The sequence below is a fragment of the Peromyscus leucopus genome, chromosome 1 (assembly GCF_004664715.2).
Source record: "Peromyscus leucopus breed LL Stock chromosome 1, UCI_PerLeu_2.1, whole genome shotgun sequence".
Taxonomy (NCBI): Eukaryota; Metazoa; Chordata; class Mammalia; order Rodentia; family Cricetidae; genus Peromyscus; species Peromyscus leucopus.
The window spans coordinates 104,150,006-104,168,974 of record NC_051063.1 but is presented as its reverse complement, the minus strand read 5'-3'; the positions used below and the strand labels follow the sequence as shown (position 1 = coordinate 104,168,974).

Genomic DNA, 18,969 nt, shown 5'->3' with positions numbered 1-18,969 from the left:
ACCCCCAGGGCACATGACAGCTTCCTGGCCTCTCAGCCAACTTTCTCCAAACTCTACACCCTTTCTTGGCCACCAGGATCCTGATGGCTTTTTTTTTTTTTAATTTTATTTAACTTTATGTGCATTGGTGTAAAGGTGTGATATCCCCTGGAACTAGAGTTACAGACATTTGTGAGCTGCCATGTGGGTGCTGGGAATTGAACCCAGGTCCTCTGGAAAAGCAGTCAGTGCTCTTAACCACTGAGCCATACCTCCAGCCCCCTGATGGCTTTCTTATTGCCAGGCCCTAGGGCCTGCCCTGAGACCTTTTTCTAGAAATGGCCCCTCCCTGCCCCGTTGGCTATAATGCCCACCTGAATATTTGTCAGCTATTCCTATCACCCAGATCTGTCTCCCCAGAGCTCCAGGGCTTCATATCAAAACACCTTGGACATGACTAGGAGCTAATCCCCTGCCTCACTTCCCGTAAGGAATCCCAGCAGGTCTGCCCTAGGAATCTCTCGGGTCCTTCTGTTTCTCCTCACCTGTTACCCAGAAGCTCCAACAGCTTCCTGCTCCAGGCGTTCCTGTGCTCTACACGGTGACCAGGGTGACCGAGGCTCTGCCTCGTCCTAACTGCTGTGGAGAAGCCTCCAGCCCTTCCCACCTGGTGTCTGGCCTCTGCACATGCTACTTCCCACTGTCTGGCACACATCCCCCTCCCACACTGAGCTTCTGCATGGCCGCTGCTTCCTGGAGAGCTCGCCACTCACCACGCACCTCTTGTGCCCTTGAAATATATTAGCTCATGTCAAGATGTGTAAAATACATAAGACTGAACTGAAACAAAAAAGCTCGTTCATAATTCTCATAATTATTTTATATTGCAATGAAAACATTCTGGATATACTGGGTTAAAATATTAAAATTAAGTTTACCTTTTTAAAAAACTTTTTGGAATGATTATTAGAACACTTTCAACCACACACACACGGCTCAGTCTGTATTTCTATTGGGAAGCCTGGCCTCTGGGGACCTTGGTGAGAATGAAGCCACCTCTGCCTGTTCCCCTGGCTTCCTGCGGATGAGGAAGGACACTATGGAGCACACCTGGGCGAGCCCCTGGAAGCGTGAGGTGAGCAAACAGGTTTCCAGGGTGGGAACAGGGAAAGGAAGCGCCTCCTGACACCACTTTCCACCTTTTATTACTCAAGTGTGTGGGGCTGGAGACTTAGGGACCGGGCAACAGCAGGTTTCAATAAATAAGAGTGGGATGCTCAGTGGCCCCGCGCCTGCGCGGCCCCACATAAATAATCAGGTCCTGAGCCAGAGCAGAGACTAAGATGGACTGGATTGGCAGTCACCCCTGCTACCCGCAGACCACAGACCAGAGGCACGCTAGCCCGCCATCCTCCACTCCCCGCAGTTTGAAGGTAGCAGGATGGCCCGGGGCTCTGCAGCAGAGCCTTGTGCAAGTCAGGCCATTCCTCAGTTTCATTAAAAATAGCAGGGCAGGGGCAGGCACATGCATAAGCCCCTTCTGTAGGCATTGCCATAATAGTCCCACGAGAGCCTTGAAGGCCAAGGCCCAGAAGCAGCAAAAAACAGGCCAGATAAAGCTATTAATGGGAGGGTAGCAAGGTCAAGCTCCCCCCAACAGGACTCAGCCCAGAACCCGCAAAGAGCTGAAAAGGTTCTGGGAACTGAGCTCTCCTCCCCCACTTCACAGTCAGAAAAGCTGGGGCCCAGGTTCTCTGCCACCAGCACAGGGCTCTTGGCTACCCCTCCCCGTTGTGGGGCCTGCCAGAAGAGGAGGCGGCCAGGACCCAGGGTGTGGGGGGAGTGGCTAGTTCCCAAGGCACAAGCTGGGGATGGGGACAGATACCACCCCTCCACCAACCAAACTCCTAGGGGACAGAGGGCTCCTATGATGTGTTCAGGACAGGCACAGGGTTAGGCACCCTTCAGGGATGGTAACTGGGGCTGCAGGGATGGGGTGGGCTCTTGATCTCCTGCTCACGTGCTGTGCCGCAGGCTGCCTCCCCAATGGGGCGGGCGATCCCACCTCCAGGCCGTGGCCTTTGCTGTTTTGTCTGCCAGGCCTTTGCATCTTGGTCCTCAGTCCCAGCTGTAGCTCTCCCTGCTGCAGGAAGCCTTCAGAAGCTCCCAGGGCAGGGCAGAATGTAATTCTAGACAGCCCATCAGATGACCAGGTTGCTTTCACTTAGCCGGACCACATAGCGGTTCTCCTGGGAATCAGGATTGAGGGGGTCAGAGCTGAGTCAGGAGGCCATTTGGGCTTCAGAAAAGTGGCAGCTACCCAGAGCTCCCCATATTGCCTCCTCGGGCCTCTGTTCTGTCAGGGTTGATCCAGGTGCTGACAGAAAACTCCCCCCCAGCTCTCACCTCGGCCTTGTTCTCTGCTGGGGGCTTCAACCACTTAGTATGGCCTCCACCACTTCCCAGCAGTGCCCGCTGCTCAGGGGGAAGGCCAGGCTGTGGGGAGTCAGGAAGATCACCCCCCGAAGGCCCAGCCTCCGTGATAGTCTTCACCTCAGATGACAATGAACTGGTCCGCTGCTCAGGAATGCGAGCCACACGGAACCTGTAGGGAGAGGTGGTACCAACATCCCATGTCAGAGAGGGATCTGAGGACGGAGAAGACACCTACTGGGTCACATGCAGTTTTCAAGGTCACAGACTGAGCCTGCTACGCTGCACAAGAGCCCTTCCTAGCTCCCCAGAGACAAGGCTGCTTGTGCCCGGCTCTCAGCAACCCCACATCTAATTAGAGGTGGACAAACAGGGGCCTAAGAAGTCCCAGGTACGGTAACACCAAGACCATGCCTCAGGGACCCGATAGTTCCATGTGAGATAGCGTAGCTGGGGAATGATGGCTTTTTTTGGCCACCTACTTTACACAGAGAGGTCCAGGAAAGGCTAGTCAGCACTAAGTCGACCTGTGGACCTGCCTGTCTCCAGGATGTCAAGTGATTCCCCGACCCGACTATGTCTGTGCCCACCTTACCTGCCCACAGACAAGATGGTGATCTCGCCCTGACGTCCTGTCTTGGCACTAGCCTTGGGGGCCCTGGATGGGTTGGGCAGGAGGGTGGGGGCAGGAGTGCTGGCCGCCGCTGCCTCAGGAGACAGCAGCACCTCTGGCCACTTCTTCTGGCTACAACGGGAGCAGCAGGAGCCAGAGAGTGAGGCCAGGCCCTGCACAGTGTGGAGGTGATGGCGATGTGGGCAGATGTGTGGCATGCTAGGGGAGGCTGGCAGCAGCCTGCAGGAAGAGAAGTAGAAATGATCACTGGGGCAAGCCAGGAAAGGAGACTCCATCAGGTAAAGGGACACAGATGACATGAAAGGGAACAGACCCAGGTGGGGGATCCCCAGGAGGCAAGCCGATTATCTGAAGGCCCCACCCCTCACCTGGGTACAGGTCTGTGGCTCGTCTGTACCAGCTGTTTGCTGTGATATTCTTTCAACAACTCCTCCAGGGCCGCTGCATTCTCTGTGGGCAGGTGGAGTCAGAACCCAGCTCCGAAGTGAAGGAGCACCCCACTCCACAACTCAGCAGATAGCCCCTGCCCACTCCCACATCCCTGTCCTGAGCCTGAACCATGTGCCCTTCCTCCATCCCTCACCAGTCAAGAGGCAAAAGCACCCAGCACCCAGGGCCAGAGTACCAGTCACGCTGAGGCTTTGGTGTGGGGAAGCAGAGCTAGGCGGGACTTTTCCCAAGCATCATCTAAGGCTCCCGGAGGAGACCCTCCACTCCCAGGCATGGGGTGAAACAGGAAGACCCTCTCTTCACCTTTCTTCTCTGTGATCAGGCGCACCAGGACTCCAATGGTGTCCTCGTTGGCATCCTCTGTCCTATAGGCAGGATTGATCCCTGGAGAAAAGAAAAGGAATTCTACAATTCCCAAGCTACACCAGGATCTGCGGGCAGAGGGCGCTACAGACCTTGCTCAGAGTTGAGCAGCGCCTACTGTGGCGTTCAGGTCACAGGAGCCACAGGCCCATCACCTAGACTTAAAGAAGTATGCTGTCATCTTTATTACCCAGCACCAGCAGCTCCAAGCGCTTGGCAGTCTCAGGACCATCTGAAAACCCCATCCCTGCAGACTGAACCAGGCTCTTCTGGGTGGGCGCTGCTCCGTTCCTGGCCTTGAGGGCTCTCCTTGCTCAGACCTCCCAACCCCTTTCTAGGCCCATTACCTCTCTGCACCCCATCCTCTCCATGGAACTACTTAACAGCTCTGGGCTTAAACTCAAGGGTGTGAGAATGGGCCGCTGGGATGGGTCCTGGGCCAGCAGCAGCATTCTAAGATTTGTACCCAGACAGCAGCCAACAGTTACTCACTCGGCTAGCAGATCCTACATCAAATGGCCCTGACTTGGAGCTGGAGAGATGGCTCAGTGGTTAAGAGTACTTGTTCTCACAGAGGAGAGGATTCTGTTTCTCAGTTCCCACATGGTGGTTTAAAACAGTCCGGCTCCAGTTCCAGGGGATCTTATTCTGTCAACTGGCCTCCCTGAGCACCAGGTACACCCTTGCTGCATACATATATGTGTGTGTGTGTGTGTGTGTGTGTGTGTGTATGCAGGCAAAACATACACACACATAAAATTAATTAAAATTAAAAATTAATTAAAATTAAAAATAATAAAATATTCAAGCATAATTTACAAATGACGCTGACTAACTAACCTGTCTACTCCCTTTATAATTCAGTTAGGGGCTGGAAGGGACTCCGGAAAGCTGGCGTAGGAGGTGTTGTGTCTGCTGACTTGACCAGGCTCCTGGGGGCCCAGTGCCTTTGCCCACGAGGCCTCTACCCTTCAGGAGGCCTTGGTCAGCAGGAGAAGCAGTGGGCCCCAGGCCTTCTCAGCCTCCTCCTTCCAGCACTTGTATCTCAAACCACAGCGGAGCTGAAACCCGAGACCTGCACAGCCCCTGCCAGGGTGCTGGCCCTGCCAGCCCTCCTGATGCAAGGCATTCTCCTGCTCCACACCAGAGGCCAGGGGTCACTTTGAAGCAGACAGCTGGAGCCTTCTGCCCCTATGGAGTCCCAACCCTCCGGCGGCGGCGGAGCAGGGCCTCACCCAGGGCCGCAATCTCGCCAGTACCACTGCTTACTGCTTTACCTCTGCCTGTCTCCAGAGCTCGGCCCCTTCCCACCTCCCTATCAGTCTGCACTGTTCCCAGGAGGGCTGCGCACGGCACCCCCAGGCGGCCTTCCTGGTTAGCCCTCGGCAGGCCTCTCCCGTCAGACCCGCAGACCAGGAAGGTCCCCTCCAAAGCCCCCCACCCCCACCCCTGGACCCCGCCAGGTCTTACCGCTGCCTCCTCCTCCAGGGCTGGGCCCGACCTCCTTGTGGGCCGTGCAGTGGTAGCCCTTGCGCTTCAGCAGGTTGCACACCAGAATGCCCAGCAGCCCCATGAGGCAAAACACGGGCACGATGGCGATCACCGCGTACTGGGCAGCCGTCTCCTCAGGACCGCCCGCCCGGGTGCCGTTCCCAGACTGCCGAGGCTCGCCATGGCCGCTGGCACCCGCCGCCACTTCCACACCACGCCGGGCCCGGCGCCCCGACTCTGAACACCACAGAGGATGGCAGCAAGGCAGCAGAGAAAAACGTACAAGTCAGTTGCTAGGCTGGTGCTGGCCTTCCTCAGCCCCGGAAAGGCTCTCTGCCCGACCTGCTGTGTCTGCTCACTTCACCAGAGACACAGTGGTAATCCTGCCCCGATGGCCTGCCATGGCCTAGCCTTGGGAGACCTGGGTAGGCCGGGGTAGGAGGCTGGGTGCAGGAGTGATGGCAGCGAGTCCAAGGACCTGAACATAAAGCTGGGGGAAACCGACATCCCCAAGACAGCCCACCCCGCCACACTAGGGACACAAAAGCCAGCTCAGGGCTTTCCTCCTTGAGCAGCCAATCAATTATCCAGTGAGGCTTCCTTGGGCCTCAACCTACATGTGCCCCTCGTGCTAGGTGTGTAAAGTGAGCAGACCTATGGCACACTCCTAGACAGAGGGATGCAGGATAACTCTTCACAACAGCACATGGAGTAGTAGGAAGAAGTCATGTGCTCACGGGCATGTGCAAAGGCACACGCACATGCTCATATGCATCTGTCGGGCTCTTATGGAGAGGACGGGGACAGCAGGACCCAGTAGGGTAGGAACCCTCAATCCTAACGGTGGCTGCCAGATGCTGGATGGTCTCTATCACTCAAAGCAAGGTGCTGACCCTGTTGTTGGACACCTGCTGGCTGCCTGTTCTCCTGTGGGCTGGAAAAGGACCCTACTGTCCCCACATGGATGCTGCAGAGACTCCTGGGCTCAAATCCACTGAGCCTACCTGTCCTACCCCACCACCTGCCACTCACCGTCACAGCCACCAGTACTTGGAGGTGCCCTGGAGCATGGCTGACATGGAACATAAGGAACTCCCCGAGGCCCAAACCATCTGCAGGGAGGAAAGATGTCACTGAGGTCCAGAGGTAAAAAATCGTCCTTAGGAAAAACTGGATTCCTTCCTACCAAGTGCCCTCGATGGCACCACCCACCCATGTCACAGATGGGAAGGGAGGCCCAGCATGAACCCCACCCTCATCCTGTGCTCACCCAGGCTGGCAGTCTCCACACATTGTATCATGAGTTGCTGAGCCAGCCTGGGCCTCCAACCTCCTTCGGAGGCTGCAGCGATCATGAGATCGGCATGGATGAGAGTCCCATGAGGCGGAGAAGGTGCCTGGGGGGCAGGTTCGGCAGAATGCGCCCTTCCCTGGGTCCTGTGGGAGAGGAACAAGATTACAAGGCCAGGAGCCAGGCCTAAGGCCCCTGGGCATGGAAGCCTAGGCCTCCCCCTGCCCTCAGGAGTCCTCCTGGGACAGGGCAGCGTATCGCTCACCAGGTCAGGCTCCTTGCCAGGTGGACACAGCCAAGGAGTTATTGATGTTGGAGTGGCCAGAGGCCAGGGCAGCAGCTGGAAGCATGCAGATGGAACACAGAAGACACGGTGACAGTGTTAGGCATGAGGCCTGAAGGACCGTCTACTCACTACCTACTTCCTGGACAGGGCATGAGTCGCCGACCACATGGGCTCCCTGCCAGGCTTCGGGGGCACGCTTAGAGCCTGCCTCCGCCAGTTCTGCTGCACTGCCAGTGTCTAGGTAGAGAGAATTATACCTGCTTCTGGAAACTACTGGAAAGCCCCAGACAGGATCAGGACCTCAAGCCCTTGAGCCTCTGAATTATAGCTCTTTCAGAGGAGTTACACCTCCTCACCCCAGACAGATGAGGAGGAAATGCTTCCGAATTCCTCTGAGATTGTCTCCCTTCCTGCAGCACACCTCCCCCTGCCCCAAGCTGGGCATGTCATTAACTACCCTCTGTTTATCATGCCTAGAGCCAAGTCTGCAGCTGGCGCTTACTTACTATTCTGGGCCCTGGGTTGAGTCTGAGACCACATCCTCCTCTGTGACCTCCCCCTGTGCCAAGGCCACCCCATTCATACCGTGCACCTAAACAGAGCATGCCACGTTCCAGAGGAAGGCTCTTCTAGATGTGGGTTAATGGACCCCTCTCTGATGACCTCCCTCTGCTTCCCACTCAAACGAGTGGATCGACTACCTGCCCGACTCCTGCTGTGGGAGGACCCTGTCCTCCAATTGGCCCCAGCTGCTAGGGCTAGGGGCACCAGGCATGGAGCAGGGCCAGCTACCCTGAAGGCAGACTGTCTGCTAAGGCTGGAGGCTGCCTCCTGGAGATCTCAGCCTGCTATCCCTGCGCTTCCAGAGCCGCAGCAGAAAGACCACACACACCAGACAGACCCCAAGGTGCCCTGACTCCAGCCCCAGAAGCTGAGCCTCCCTATACTAATGCAGACCCTACATCCAGCACGAGGGACTCAGTTTCTTCCAGGTCCCCTCCTGCCCTCCCGGCTCTGCCCCACACCTGCCTGGGGCAAGCGCCTTGCCCCTCAGCCATGCCTGCAAATGCTAGGAAATCCCTCCAGCCCATGTGGGAATTGCTTGGGAAAGCTGCATCCCTGGCTCGGCTGTCCTGAGTAGAAGAGATGGTGTCTGTCTCTACAGGGTCATGACTGCATGCTAGGGAATGCTAGGAGACACTTCAGGGCTCTGAAGGCTTTGGAGTCTTCCAAGAAAGAGTAGAGTGTTTACGTCTGCCAGAGCCTGAGGCTCCTGGGCAGTGCCTGCACCCTCTTCTCTGGGGTGCTGGGGTGCATGCTCAGATTCCAACTCTTCCAGCTTCTCTGGGGGCCCTTCTCCAACTCACCACAAACAGGCAAGACAGGGGCCAGCACAGCGAGGTCCGCTTCATCATCAGGCCCTGGGGTGACATGGACCTAGGGCAGATAAAGGAAGCTCAGGGGAGCGGCCAGAGCAGGCAGGCGGCTGCTGTCTCCCTCCAAGCCACATTCAGGATACCAGGACTGCTGCCGGGTGCTGGGCAAGCATTTGCCCTACATGGCAGGATGCAGGTCTGAACAGAGGTAGAACTGGCCTGTCTAGGGCCAGCCTTTTAGGCCTGGCCAGGCGGAGGGAAGCGGAGGGAAGCTCAGGAGGTTTCCCAGAGCAGGAAGTGCTTCCTTCCCCTTCCATAAAGAGCCAGGTGCCCTGAGGCATCAGAGGAGGGCCAAGAGGAAGGAAGCTGGCAAAGGCCTGGGCTGGGGTTTAAGATGGCTACACCACCACCTCTAGCCAGACTCTTATCCCCAGCCTCTCACAGCTCCCAGGCCACTGTCACATTCGGCCTTAATTCTCGAAGGTTCTGCTACAGGAAGGCCCTAATCCTTCAAAGCCACCCCAAAGGCCTCGATGTGGAGTACTTCTAGAAGTCTGGCTGGAAGGCTGTCACCCTGCTCACTCTGTGACGGGCCTGTCCCTCCTCCACACCTCCCCCAGGGAGGGTCACGATCTAGAACTCAGACATATACACCAGACGTGCTTCTGCACTAGGGAATCAGGAACACCAGTGTCCACAGGGAGCTCCCTCTCAGAGGACACCGTGGCAAACAGATTAAGACACAATGGTCCCACAGTGAGATGTTTCAGAGAACCTTTTGCCAGCTCCCCAGCCGAGTGAGGCCCTGGGGCCAGACAGCAGCACCTCTGGAGAAGTCTGTAGCCAGTGGACAAAGTCAGACCGGCAGGAAGGATTCAGAATAGGTAACAGAAAGTCCATGTGTACTTCCCACAGCCAGGGTCACAGGTGGGGTGGGTGCTCATCAGGCCTCAACACAAGCTGTGAGCAACCTGTGAAACCCCAAGGTGCTCACGGGCCTAGCCCTCCCCCACACCATTGGACCAGGGGGTCACAGGCTGTTTTAATGCCAAGCCTGACAGAGGACTTGTTGCTCACAGGAGGTTCCGGGTCACAGGGGCCCCTCTCCGCTGGTCGCCAGGCTTCCTGGCTGGAAACAAGAGTGGAGGAGAGGAAACCTATCTGCCACCTGACCTGGGCCTGGCCCCACAGAGACCTCAGCAGGGTCAGGGATTCGAGTTACACCCAGGGGAGGGGGAGGGGCTGGAGTCACATCATCCAGGGACTCTCCAGGTCACTGGCAGCCCGCCCCTCTTGGGCTCCAGGCCAACTAAGGGGAAAACCAGGGACAGGGAAGGACAGGCTCCAGCGTCGGTAAAGGCCACACGTGGCAGTCAACACTCAACAGATGGCACTCCTGACTCATCCCTTGACCTGCCCCTCCTCAAATTCAATCACAAAACTGCCTTCCAGGTTCTGTACCACAGTGTCCCTAACACCTTCCCGGGCTCCGTGATCCCTCAAGACCACCTCCCATGGCCCCTCCACAGTCCTTTAGAGGATCTCACTATCACAGACCTGACCACAACCCCAAGTCTCCAGGTGGTTCCCCACAGCGTGCTCCCAGCCCCAGCAGCCCCTTCTGTCCCCAGGCAGCCCAGAGAGCTAGGAGAAGGGGTGAAAGGTGAGGGGTGAAAGGTAAGTAAAACCCCAGGAGAGGCCCGGGACCACCCGGACCCTAACAGCACCTTCTGGGTGACCGGAGCCTCAGGGGGAGGCTATGTAGCTACACGTCTGCAGACAGGCCAGAATCCGAGTGATCCTGAGACTTCCCAGAGCAAAGTGGGGGTCCAGAGGCCCAGCCTCAAAGCCAGAGCGGGCCCCACTCAGGCAATACCCACTGACAGCCGCCACCCAGCATCCCCTGCCTTCTAATTATGCACCTTCTAATTACCAGACAACTGCTACTTACTCCAGTCTGGCTGCGTGGCCCCCACTCTCAACCAGACTGCCCCCCTCCTGCCCCCCTCCTGCCTGCTCAGGCACGCGCATACGTGTGCGCACCTGCCGCTGCCACCTCTGCACCCCAGTCCTCTGGCACCCAAGAAACCCTCGGGAAGACAAGTCCAGAGAAGCCCCTAGGTCAGGAGGCGTCAGTGGAGGCCCCTACTTCTACTTCGCTTGTCTAGAAGGCCAAAGCCTAACGCGTCCTGAGGGCTGAGCTGACAGAGACGGGAAGACGGCAACCCCAACCCGAGAGTGAAGGGTCACGCCCACAAAGCCCGGCCAGCTGCAGGGTAGCTGAGGGAGGACAGGGTTAAAGACTTAGGGTTCTAGCAGTGAAGGAAGCTCGCTCACAGGCCACTCCTCCGACCCCTGAGCATCCACTCATCCACTGATTCCCTACGGGACCTGCGCCCCCAGCTTCCCCAGCTTCCCCAGCTTCCCCAGCTTCCCCAGCTTCCCCAGCTGCCCAGCTTCCCCAGCCCGGCTTCCTCATCTGCAGGAAAGGTTGTTTATCTTCTGCGGTAGAAGCCTGTCGTGAAGCTTAACCCAGGTAATGGGCCTCAAGTGGGTCACGGGACTTCCTCCCCACACCCACACCCGAGGGTGGTAATTAAGTGTTTGTTGGCTTGCTTGTTCGCTGCTTGTCCCCCAACCAGACAACAGTCAGGGCAGGGGTGTCTGTTTTATTCACCACAGAGCCCGGCACCCGACCCAGGCATGGAACTGGATGCCTCCTCTACCAGGAGACCTCAGGGGGCTTTCTGAAACGTAACCCTCTGGAAAAGTGCCCCAACGATGAGAACAGAAATTCCCTGAGCACAAGCCAACTAACTAGCAAAGCTGCAGCAGGGCCCCAAACTGCAGGAGAAGCCGCCCCAGAGAGGAGCAGCCCTGGAGGCCTCACAGAAAGAGGAAGCTGTGTTGCCTGCCCAGGCCTCAGGCAGCTTCCTCTTTCCTAGAACCCAATCTGTGGGTTCACCCCTAGCCCCAGCCGAGGCCCCCCAGCACACTCCCTGAGATCTCCCGAGGCCTCTGTCCACTTCTTCTGACCTCTAGGTCAGCCTTACCTGCAGCCTAGGTTTCCTGACAGATGGGGGTGTGCCCGGAGCCAGTTCCCCAACCCTCAGAATGGCGTCCCAGCGCACCCCTGAAAACCTCCGCACACGAACATGTACCCAGACTCCAGCCACCTTAGGTTTCTCTCTCAGCTACCTGAAGCTTCTTTCAAGTCACAGAGACGTGTGTTACCTGCTGCTTCTTTTGCCCAGAGCCCTCCCATCACGTTTGGCCAACACCTACTCTTTCCTGCAGAGCGCAGTTCAAAGTCACTTCCTCCTGGAGGCCCCAACCCCCACCCCTCCCCTCCCCTCAGCAATGGCGCCATTTGCCCAGCCCCCCCCCCACTTCTCACCACAAGCTGTCCTCCTCGATGCCCAGTGCTGTGCTGGGTGTGGGCCGCACTGGGGGGAGGAGGAGAAGAGATGTCTTCAGGAGCCTGCCCAGCTACGCCACCGCCACCGAGGAGACGGAGGGCCAGAGCAACACACTGTGGTAGAGAAGCGCAGAGGCAGAGCTGGTCTTGACTTGTGTCTGAAGCCCTCTGCACCCCGGGGAAACATTACTGAACTCAAGCTTGTCCTCCTCTGCTCTTCACTGGCTGGGAAGCTATGGGACCCAGTGCAGACGGCTCATGCACCACACTTCACCATGCCTCGGTTTCCCCACTTGTAAACTTTAAAAAAGGAAGAGCACATGTCTGACCAGCAAGCGTGAAGCATAGGGCAATTCTCTTTTGTATTTATGATCAGCGGTTAGCATGGGATCAGGCACCCAGGAAATACCCAGTGGGCCACTCTGGGGGTGGGAGGTAGAGGAGAAGGGTCTGGGAGGATTGGCAGGCAGAGCCCAGGTCATGCCGAGCTTGCACTTTTCCCAGGGCGCAGAGCAGAGGAAGCGAAACCCTGATTTGCCTCTAGGCAGGCAGGTGAGCTGCCAGCCAAGCGAGGGCACCGTGGGCGAGGGAGGTGGGACCAGGGCCCGCCTGGGGCAGGGCAGGGAAGAGGGCAGATTCTGCTTCCTAGCCCATGGCCTTCTCTGCAGGCTCTGGAGGCAAGGGTTGCCTGGAAACACAGCTGGACACAGGCCTTCCTCAGCAGTGGCTACACCAGGCAGCAACAAAGGCAACATCAATAGAGAAATCCAGGTTAGCGAGGGACCCAGTGGTTCCCTGGCAACTGGGGCTGAAGTAGGGCAGTGCCCACACTGGGCGCCAGTTAAGGCTGCTAGGCATTGCCGGCTTCCCTAACAGAAGGGGGCCGACCTCAGTCAGAGACTATCCCTCACCCTGGCTCACCTCCAATCCATGTCAGAGAGGTGAACATGCCCTGTTCAGACCTGAGTAAGCAGGTTGGGGGAAGTCACCTGTGGGGGTCCCACAGCCAGGCAGGGATGGAGCTCAGGACTGCCTCATCTCTGCCTCTCCAACCCTGAAGCCTAGTCCTGACTCCGCAGGCAGACACGCTCAAGAGTGCTTGCCAGTCTGATGGCGAGAAGGCTGGTGCAGAAGTGTGTGGAAGGTGGCTCAGACAGACAGACGGACGGAGCTCAGCTGAAGGTCTACTAGAAAAACCTGGGCAAGGCCTGGAGGAGGCGTGGTTCCCCCTGGCAGCCTCGGGGGGAGGGGGGGGCTCTCAGAAGCGCTTGCACCCATGCTCTTTTGGATACTGTGCTAATTTATACCAGGGCACGCAGGACAGAACACTAGAAACCACAGGCAGCGAGAAGGCTGGGAATTCCCAGAGGCAGGAGGAGCGCCTCCCAGGGCTGCTGCTGCAGCTGAAGGCCCAGAGATAAACAAACGCGGCCTGGGGGCTATGCAGAAAGAAGGGCATCCCCACTCCCGGCTTTCTTCCCATGCCACCCACACTTAGGGCGGCAGGAGCTGGACATGGTTCTGTTCATCACGCCTCCTGGCTGCCACTGGGCCTGCATTTCAGCAGCTCAGGTGGTAAGGCAGGCGGGAGGGGGCTGAGAGAGCTAATTGACTCCTTAAGGCGAAGGAAAGAGCTGAGGCAGCCAGATCTGGCTCTCCCAGCTCCTCTGGGCTGAGTAGGAAATGGATGCAGTCTCTCTCCTTCCTAGGACAAGTCTGGGATAAAGGAGACGGTGTCTGAGACCAGACAGTCACCCCTGGGACAGAGCTGGAGCTCCCCAATGACGCCCTCAGGAGTCCTATTTCTTCTCCAGGTCAAGTCCTGCTGGATCTCTCAACACAGGCTTCCATGGTCCACTGCAGAAACTGAGGCTGAGCTGGCTGTGTGAGAACCTTGGTTTGGGCTGGCAGACAACTCCGTGGGTGAAGGCACCTGCCACCAGCACTGATTGCCCTGGCTTTGACCTCTAAAGGGAAGAACTGACCCCACAGGAGGTGTGCACTGACCTCCACCCCTCCACCCCGTGGATACAAAAGAAACAAACACATGTAACAGATTTTTTCAAAGGAAATAAGGCTTACCAGCCCTGGAGAGGAGACTAGCAACAGGCAGCTCTTGCCCATGTCACCTCGCCTGGCCCCACTCACTGCTTTCAAGGATTTGCTTTAGTGAACGCCCACCTTTAAGAACCATGGACCATCCCTGGACTGCCTCCTCTGGCCCCAAGACAGGACAGCAAGGGCCCAGGAGGGAAACACCCAGTCCACCCCCAGAAGTCAGCTTGGCTGCTGCCCGGACCACACACCTCCACTTTTTATTGAGTTGCTAATGAGTCAGGATGGCCCGAGACTGCTCAGCATTCACCCTGACCCCATCATCCCATCTGGTTGACTGGAACAGAAATTTAGGGAGACTGAGGAGACACCACAGGTCTCCTGCTCACTCTCCAGCTCCTTGGGCTTGGGTGCTGAGGCGGGGGGCCTGGGTGGGCACGGGGACCGGGACAGCGCCAGCAAGGGCAAGGCTAGGCTCTAGGACAGTCCACCCGAGCGGAAGCTCTGCCCCTGTCACTAAGTGGATCTGTGACCTTGAACAGGTCACTCTCTAGAGTTTCGGGGCCTCAAAGGATGTGGAGGGGATATTTGGAATCTCACCTAAGCCATGCTGGCCAAGACCTACCAGTTCTTTTTTTGTTGTTTTTGTTTTTTGAGACAGGTTTCTCTGTGTAGCCCTGACTGTCCTGGATCTTGCTCTGTAGACCAGGCTGGCCTTGAACTCACAGAGATCTGCCTGCCTCTCTGCCTCCTGAGTGCTGGGGTTAAAGGCGAGCACTGCTACCATCACCTGGCTAGAACTACCAGTTCTAACACCACAGCCTCACAAGGGCCATTGGAGGAACTCAGCTCCAAACAAGCAGTGTGCAGTCAAGACTACCCCAGGTGCTACCCCGGCACTTGGGTGCCGAAAGCACTCTGTGAGGAAGGCAAGCATGTAAGTCTCAGCAGCATGGGATCCAGGAACCCACGCCAGTGGAGCCCATGTGTACCTGCTCCCTCACAGCTGAGACCACAGAGTCAGAAAAGCAGAGGACTGAGCAGGGACAGTTCCGAAGTTCACATGCAGCCCCACCTGCCATAACTCGGGCAATTGTGCCTACTCGGTCGACCTCATGGTGTAGGGGGAGGATCCAGAACGCACAGGCTAACAGCAACTCTTTGTTGTTGTTGTTTCGAGACAGGGTTTCTCTGTGTAGTTTTGTTGCCTGTTCTGGATCTCGCTCAGTAGACCAGGCTGGCCTCGAACTCACAGAGATCCGCCTGGCTCTGCTGGGATTAAAGGCGTGTGCCACGGCCGCCCGGCTAACAGCAACTCTTTACAAGCAGGCCTGAGCCCAGCCCCCACCCCCCACCCCCTTTGGGAGGTTTTCCTATCAGGGGACCCGCTCAGCCCTCCGTTCTCCATCTCCTTTGACCCTTTGCCAGTCCTGAGGAGGCCGCCTGAGGGAGGCTGCAAGGAGGCAGAGTGCAGGGCCCATGGGCTCTCAGTTCCTTCCCACCGTGAGCAGACACAGGGCCAAGTCTAGTCCCTTCTCTCCAACTCACGCTAGGACCCTGCCTCTAATTGGCCACAGAAGGCCCCTTCATCCCCCTCCATCTGTGCCAACCAACCAGGCACACTCTGGGAGCCACATGGGCAGTTATTAATAGAGTGCTCGTCTTTCCCAGGGTGGGTGGCCCAGGAAAGAAAGTCCCTGGACACTAGGGTCTCGAAAGTGCCTTCTCTTTGATTCCCGGTTTCCTTGCCTACGTCTAGAAGGACTGAGGACTCTCTGGAGGACAGGGCAAAGATCCCATAGCCTCAGGGGCTGAGCACACAGCGGGAGGCAGCCCTGGCTTTCTCTTCTACCTAGCGCAGCCCTACCTGGCCAGCAGCACCAGATCAGCATGCGCATGGCTCCGGGTTCAATCCACAGCGCCGGGGTGGGGTGGGGGGCAGACAACACAAAGAAAGCAGCTGGGCAGGCAGAGAGCAGAGTTGGAACAGAAGTTTGCAAAGCTGTGACAGAACCTGCTTCCCTCGCTGCCCAAGTGTCCGGGGATCAAGGGGAAGGGGGGAAAGCAGAGAGGAGGCTGGGGGCTGAGCGTGCCCAGCCTTTCTTGGAACCTCAGTCTCGCCCTGTGTAAAGTGGGGCTGAGCCTGCTGGTTTTGACTCTTGGCCCTGTAAGTTCGGGCCCTCAATGTGATGTTGTCTACCAATGGCAGGCACGGGCACCTCCCGCTAGCGACTGCCACACCAAACAGAAACCCAGCTCGGCCCCCCTGCCATCCCCAGAGGCCCAAGTTCCCAGAACGGTTTGGCTTGGATGGGGCATAGAGCCGAGCTGGGGGGCTCCACCTAGGCTGGGCCAGAAGGGAAAGTTAACCCTTAGTTGGCCCTTCTCCCCCTCTCCTTCTCCTGGCCCTGAGCTATTTCTACCTCTATGCGAGGGATGGAAATAACTTGGGCTCAGCCCCTGGAGACCAAGACAGCTATTTTCAACAGCCCCAAAAAGCACAGCTCCAGTCATTCCAGGGAGGACCGAGGGACACCCTGATCCCCAGCCCCAGGCCTAGCCCGAGCATCAGCAGTGCTCGGAATCAGAAGGGCTGTCTGGGAGGAACGGGGATTGATTGGGCAGGGTACTAGCACAAGGTCACATCATCTGCTCCCCACCCCAGCAAATGGGTGAGTCAAAGACACAGGGATGGGGACCTGTCAAGTATGATGAAGGTCACTATCCCTGCCACCCCTGGGCTGTGTTGCTAACTCCAGCTACTCCAGAGCCGGGACTTTCTAGCTCAGGGGGACGGAAGGAACAGGAGGACCGTGTAAAACACCCACTTGCAATTTGCCAGCCATGTGTGCACACAAATCTCACTGCAAACTCATAATGGGACACCTATGCCAGGCCTGCCAGCCCAAGTGAGAGCTAGAAGCTCAGCTAAGCCATGAGCAATTACCAGGAGGGTGGTGATCCTCTCCAACACCTCCCAGGGTTAGAAGCCTTGAGTTCCAGTCTTGGCGCTGTCCTGACTCTATGTGACCTTGGATGCCAATGGGGGTCTCTGAGCCTCAGTTACTTTGTCTTTAATTGTCACTGCGTCTCAGAACCACTGTAAGAAATTCAATAAAACAGTGCATTACAAAGAGTTTACAGGAGAGTCTGCCACTGCCCCCTCAAAAAGTCTAAACATTTCCAGAGGATCACAGAAAGCAGAACCTCCACAGGCATATTCTATCAGGTGTGGTACCCCACTGCCACCTCTGGAGCTAGGGAGCCCAGCTGCGCCCATTCTACATGAGTTGCACAGACCCTCGTGGGAGCAGGGACCTCAGAGTGGTCTGTCCCAGGTGGACGGAACTCCAAGACCAGACCAGAGACCATTCATTGATGGAGAAAAATATTCCCTCTCTCTCCAAACAGGGAGCTGCTGAAGAGACCTGAGTAGAGAATGTCTTTGGATTGAGATTTCAGGATCTAAACGACCAGGCGGCTTTTGAGTGGGAATCTGACGGCTTTTCCAACCTTTCACTAGCACGTGGGCGCAAACTTTCGACCACCGTATCACCAGCAGAAATCTGCCCCGCCCCCACTGCAGCCCTTCTGCCTGGAGGGGAAAGAAGAAAGGAGAGGACTGACCCAAAAACAATAGAGGATCCTAAAGTGATGATTCACAGGCGATTCACACTTCGGTGCCGGCTAGGAGACTGAGGCCCAGCACAGTCAGATTCTGATAGCGAGACAGAGGATACAGAAGGCGCCGGCCAGATGTTGAGGACTTGTGTGTGTGTGTGTGTGTGTGTGTGTGTGTGTGTGTGTAGTGGAGATCGAAACCACCTCAGGTCTTCTCTGTGCTAGAGGTGCGATCCCACCCAGTGGCGCCCAGCTTGGCCTCCTCTTCCTCTGCTAGGTCGTCTCTGGGTGCAAACAACTCACTAATCTGAACTCCTGCAGGGTGCCTTCCAGAGATCTTCATTCCCTAGACTCCCGATCTTCCTTGCCCCCTCAACTGCTGGAAGCTGTCGGGTTCCTCCTTCTGTCTCCTTACTCTGTCCCGAGTCAAGACAGACAAACACACACACACACACACACACACACACACACACACACACACACACATTCTCTCTCTCTCTCTACTTGGCTCCTTACGCACCCTGTGACCCCGTGATTCAGGGCTTGCTCAAGTTATTTAAGGTTCCCTCTTCTACCTTATACTCACAATTTTTAGTGGCCCTAGCCCCGGTCAAACTGCAGGCCACACACAGTGACCCCGGTGACCTGGGGTCTCTCCCACGCACCATCACATACATACACTCCTCCTGTCTCAGACACACAGAGCCCCTCTGTGTCGCCCGCTAGGCTCGGCGTCACCGCCCAGTGTCCCAGCCACACGTTTACCCGGGCCAGGCCGCCTCATGCGCCGTGTCACCCACAGTCACGGGCTGACACCGTTCAGAACCCCCCCTTCCCGGCAGCCCCGCGTTGCAGCCGCACCGAGGCGCCGCCGTCCCGTCCTGCAACCGGCTCTGGTGTCAATCCAAGTTCCTGAGTTCCACCGACCCCCTCGCACGCCAAGTTCCGCCTGCTTCCTCTCGCGCACCTTCTGACAAGACTGCGCAGCGCCGGGTGCGGGGAGGACGCGCAGCCGGGGGGCTCCGGGACACGCGGGAGGCGCTGGGACGGGACAGGACAGGGGAGGAGAGTGGGGCTGCCGCATCCGCAGCGCGGGAGAACTTCCTCGGGGCGGCAGAGCGGGGCTGCGGGCCGAGCGCGCCCTCCTTACCTGGCCGGCAGCACCAGCTCCGCTCCGCGTCCGACGCGGCACCGGGCCCCGTTAGGCGAGCGCTCCGGGCCGGCCGCGCAACCTGCGCGCCTTTTGAATGAATCGCCGGCCTAGCGGGGAAGCTGCGCGGCCCCGCCCCTCGCGTCACGGCCTCTGGCCCCGCCCCCGACGTCAGAGCCCGGACTTGCGGCCCCCTTGCCCGGCGGCCCCTAGCCCGGCGCCCCGCAGCCGGCCAAGGGCTCACCATTCTCCCGCCAGGCCGCGCCGCTCTACATCGCCCCCTCTCGAGCCTCCTAGCAACTGCAGGGGTTGCGCGCCACGGACGGGTGGCGACCAGGATGCTTTTCCGAAGCGTCCCTTTGCGGGGGAGGGGTGGAGGCTGGGTGGGGGCTCCAAATCAAGAAATCCGGGCTTGTGTGAAA

General features: G+C 57.7%; 1 protein-coding gene across 9 annotated transcripts; it reads right to left on the bottom strand.

The window, feature by feature from the left end:
* Positions 1-834: 834 nt before the first annotated feature.
* Positions 835-18,669, bottom strand: Relt (RELT TNF receptor). 9 transcript variants are annotated; one of them, XM_037197088.1, is made up of 13 exons: positions 18,259-18,669; positions 16,724-16,876; positions 11,701-12,021; positions 8,295-8,364; positions 6,907-6,981; positions 6,621-6,787; positions 6,383-6,462; positions 5,330-5,587; positions 3,800-3,880; positions 3,415-3,496; positions 3,008-3,265; positions 2,386-2,584; positions 835-2,228 (listed from the first exon to the last, which is right to left on the bottom strand). In XM_037197088.1, the coding sequence occupies exons 4-13, from the start codon at positions 8,358-8,360 to the stop codon at positions 2,181-2,183; spliced, it is 1,314 nt and encodes a 437-aa protein (XP_037052983.1). In that variant the 5' UTR covers positions 8,361-8,364; positions 11,701-12,021; positions 16,724-16,876; positions 18,259-18,669; the 3' UTR covers positions 835-2,180. The 9 variants fall into 9 exon arrangements, with proteins under 9 accessions (XP_037052983.1, XP_037052978.1, XP_037052980.1 ...); XM_037197083.1 differs by lacking the exon at positions 11,701-12,021 and having other exon boundaries at positions 18,259-18,668; XM_037197085.1 differs by lacking the exon at positions 11,701-12,021 and having other exon boundaries at positions 18,548-18,668.
* Positions 18,670-18,969: the final 300 nt, after the last annotated feature.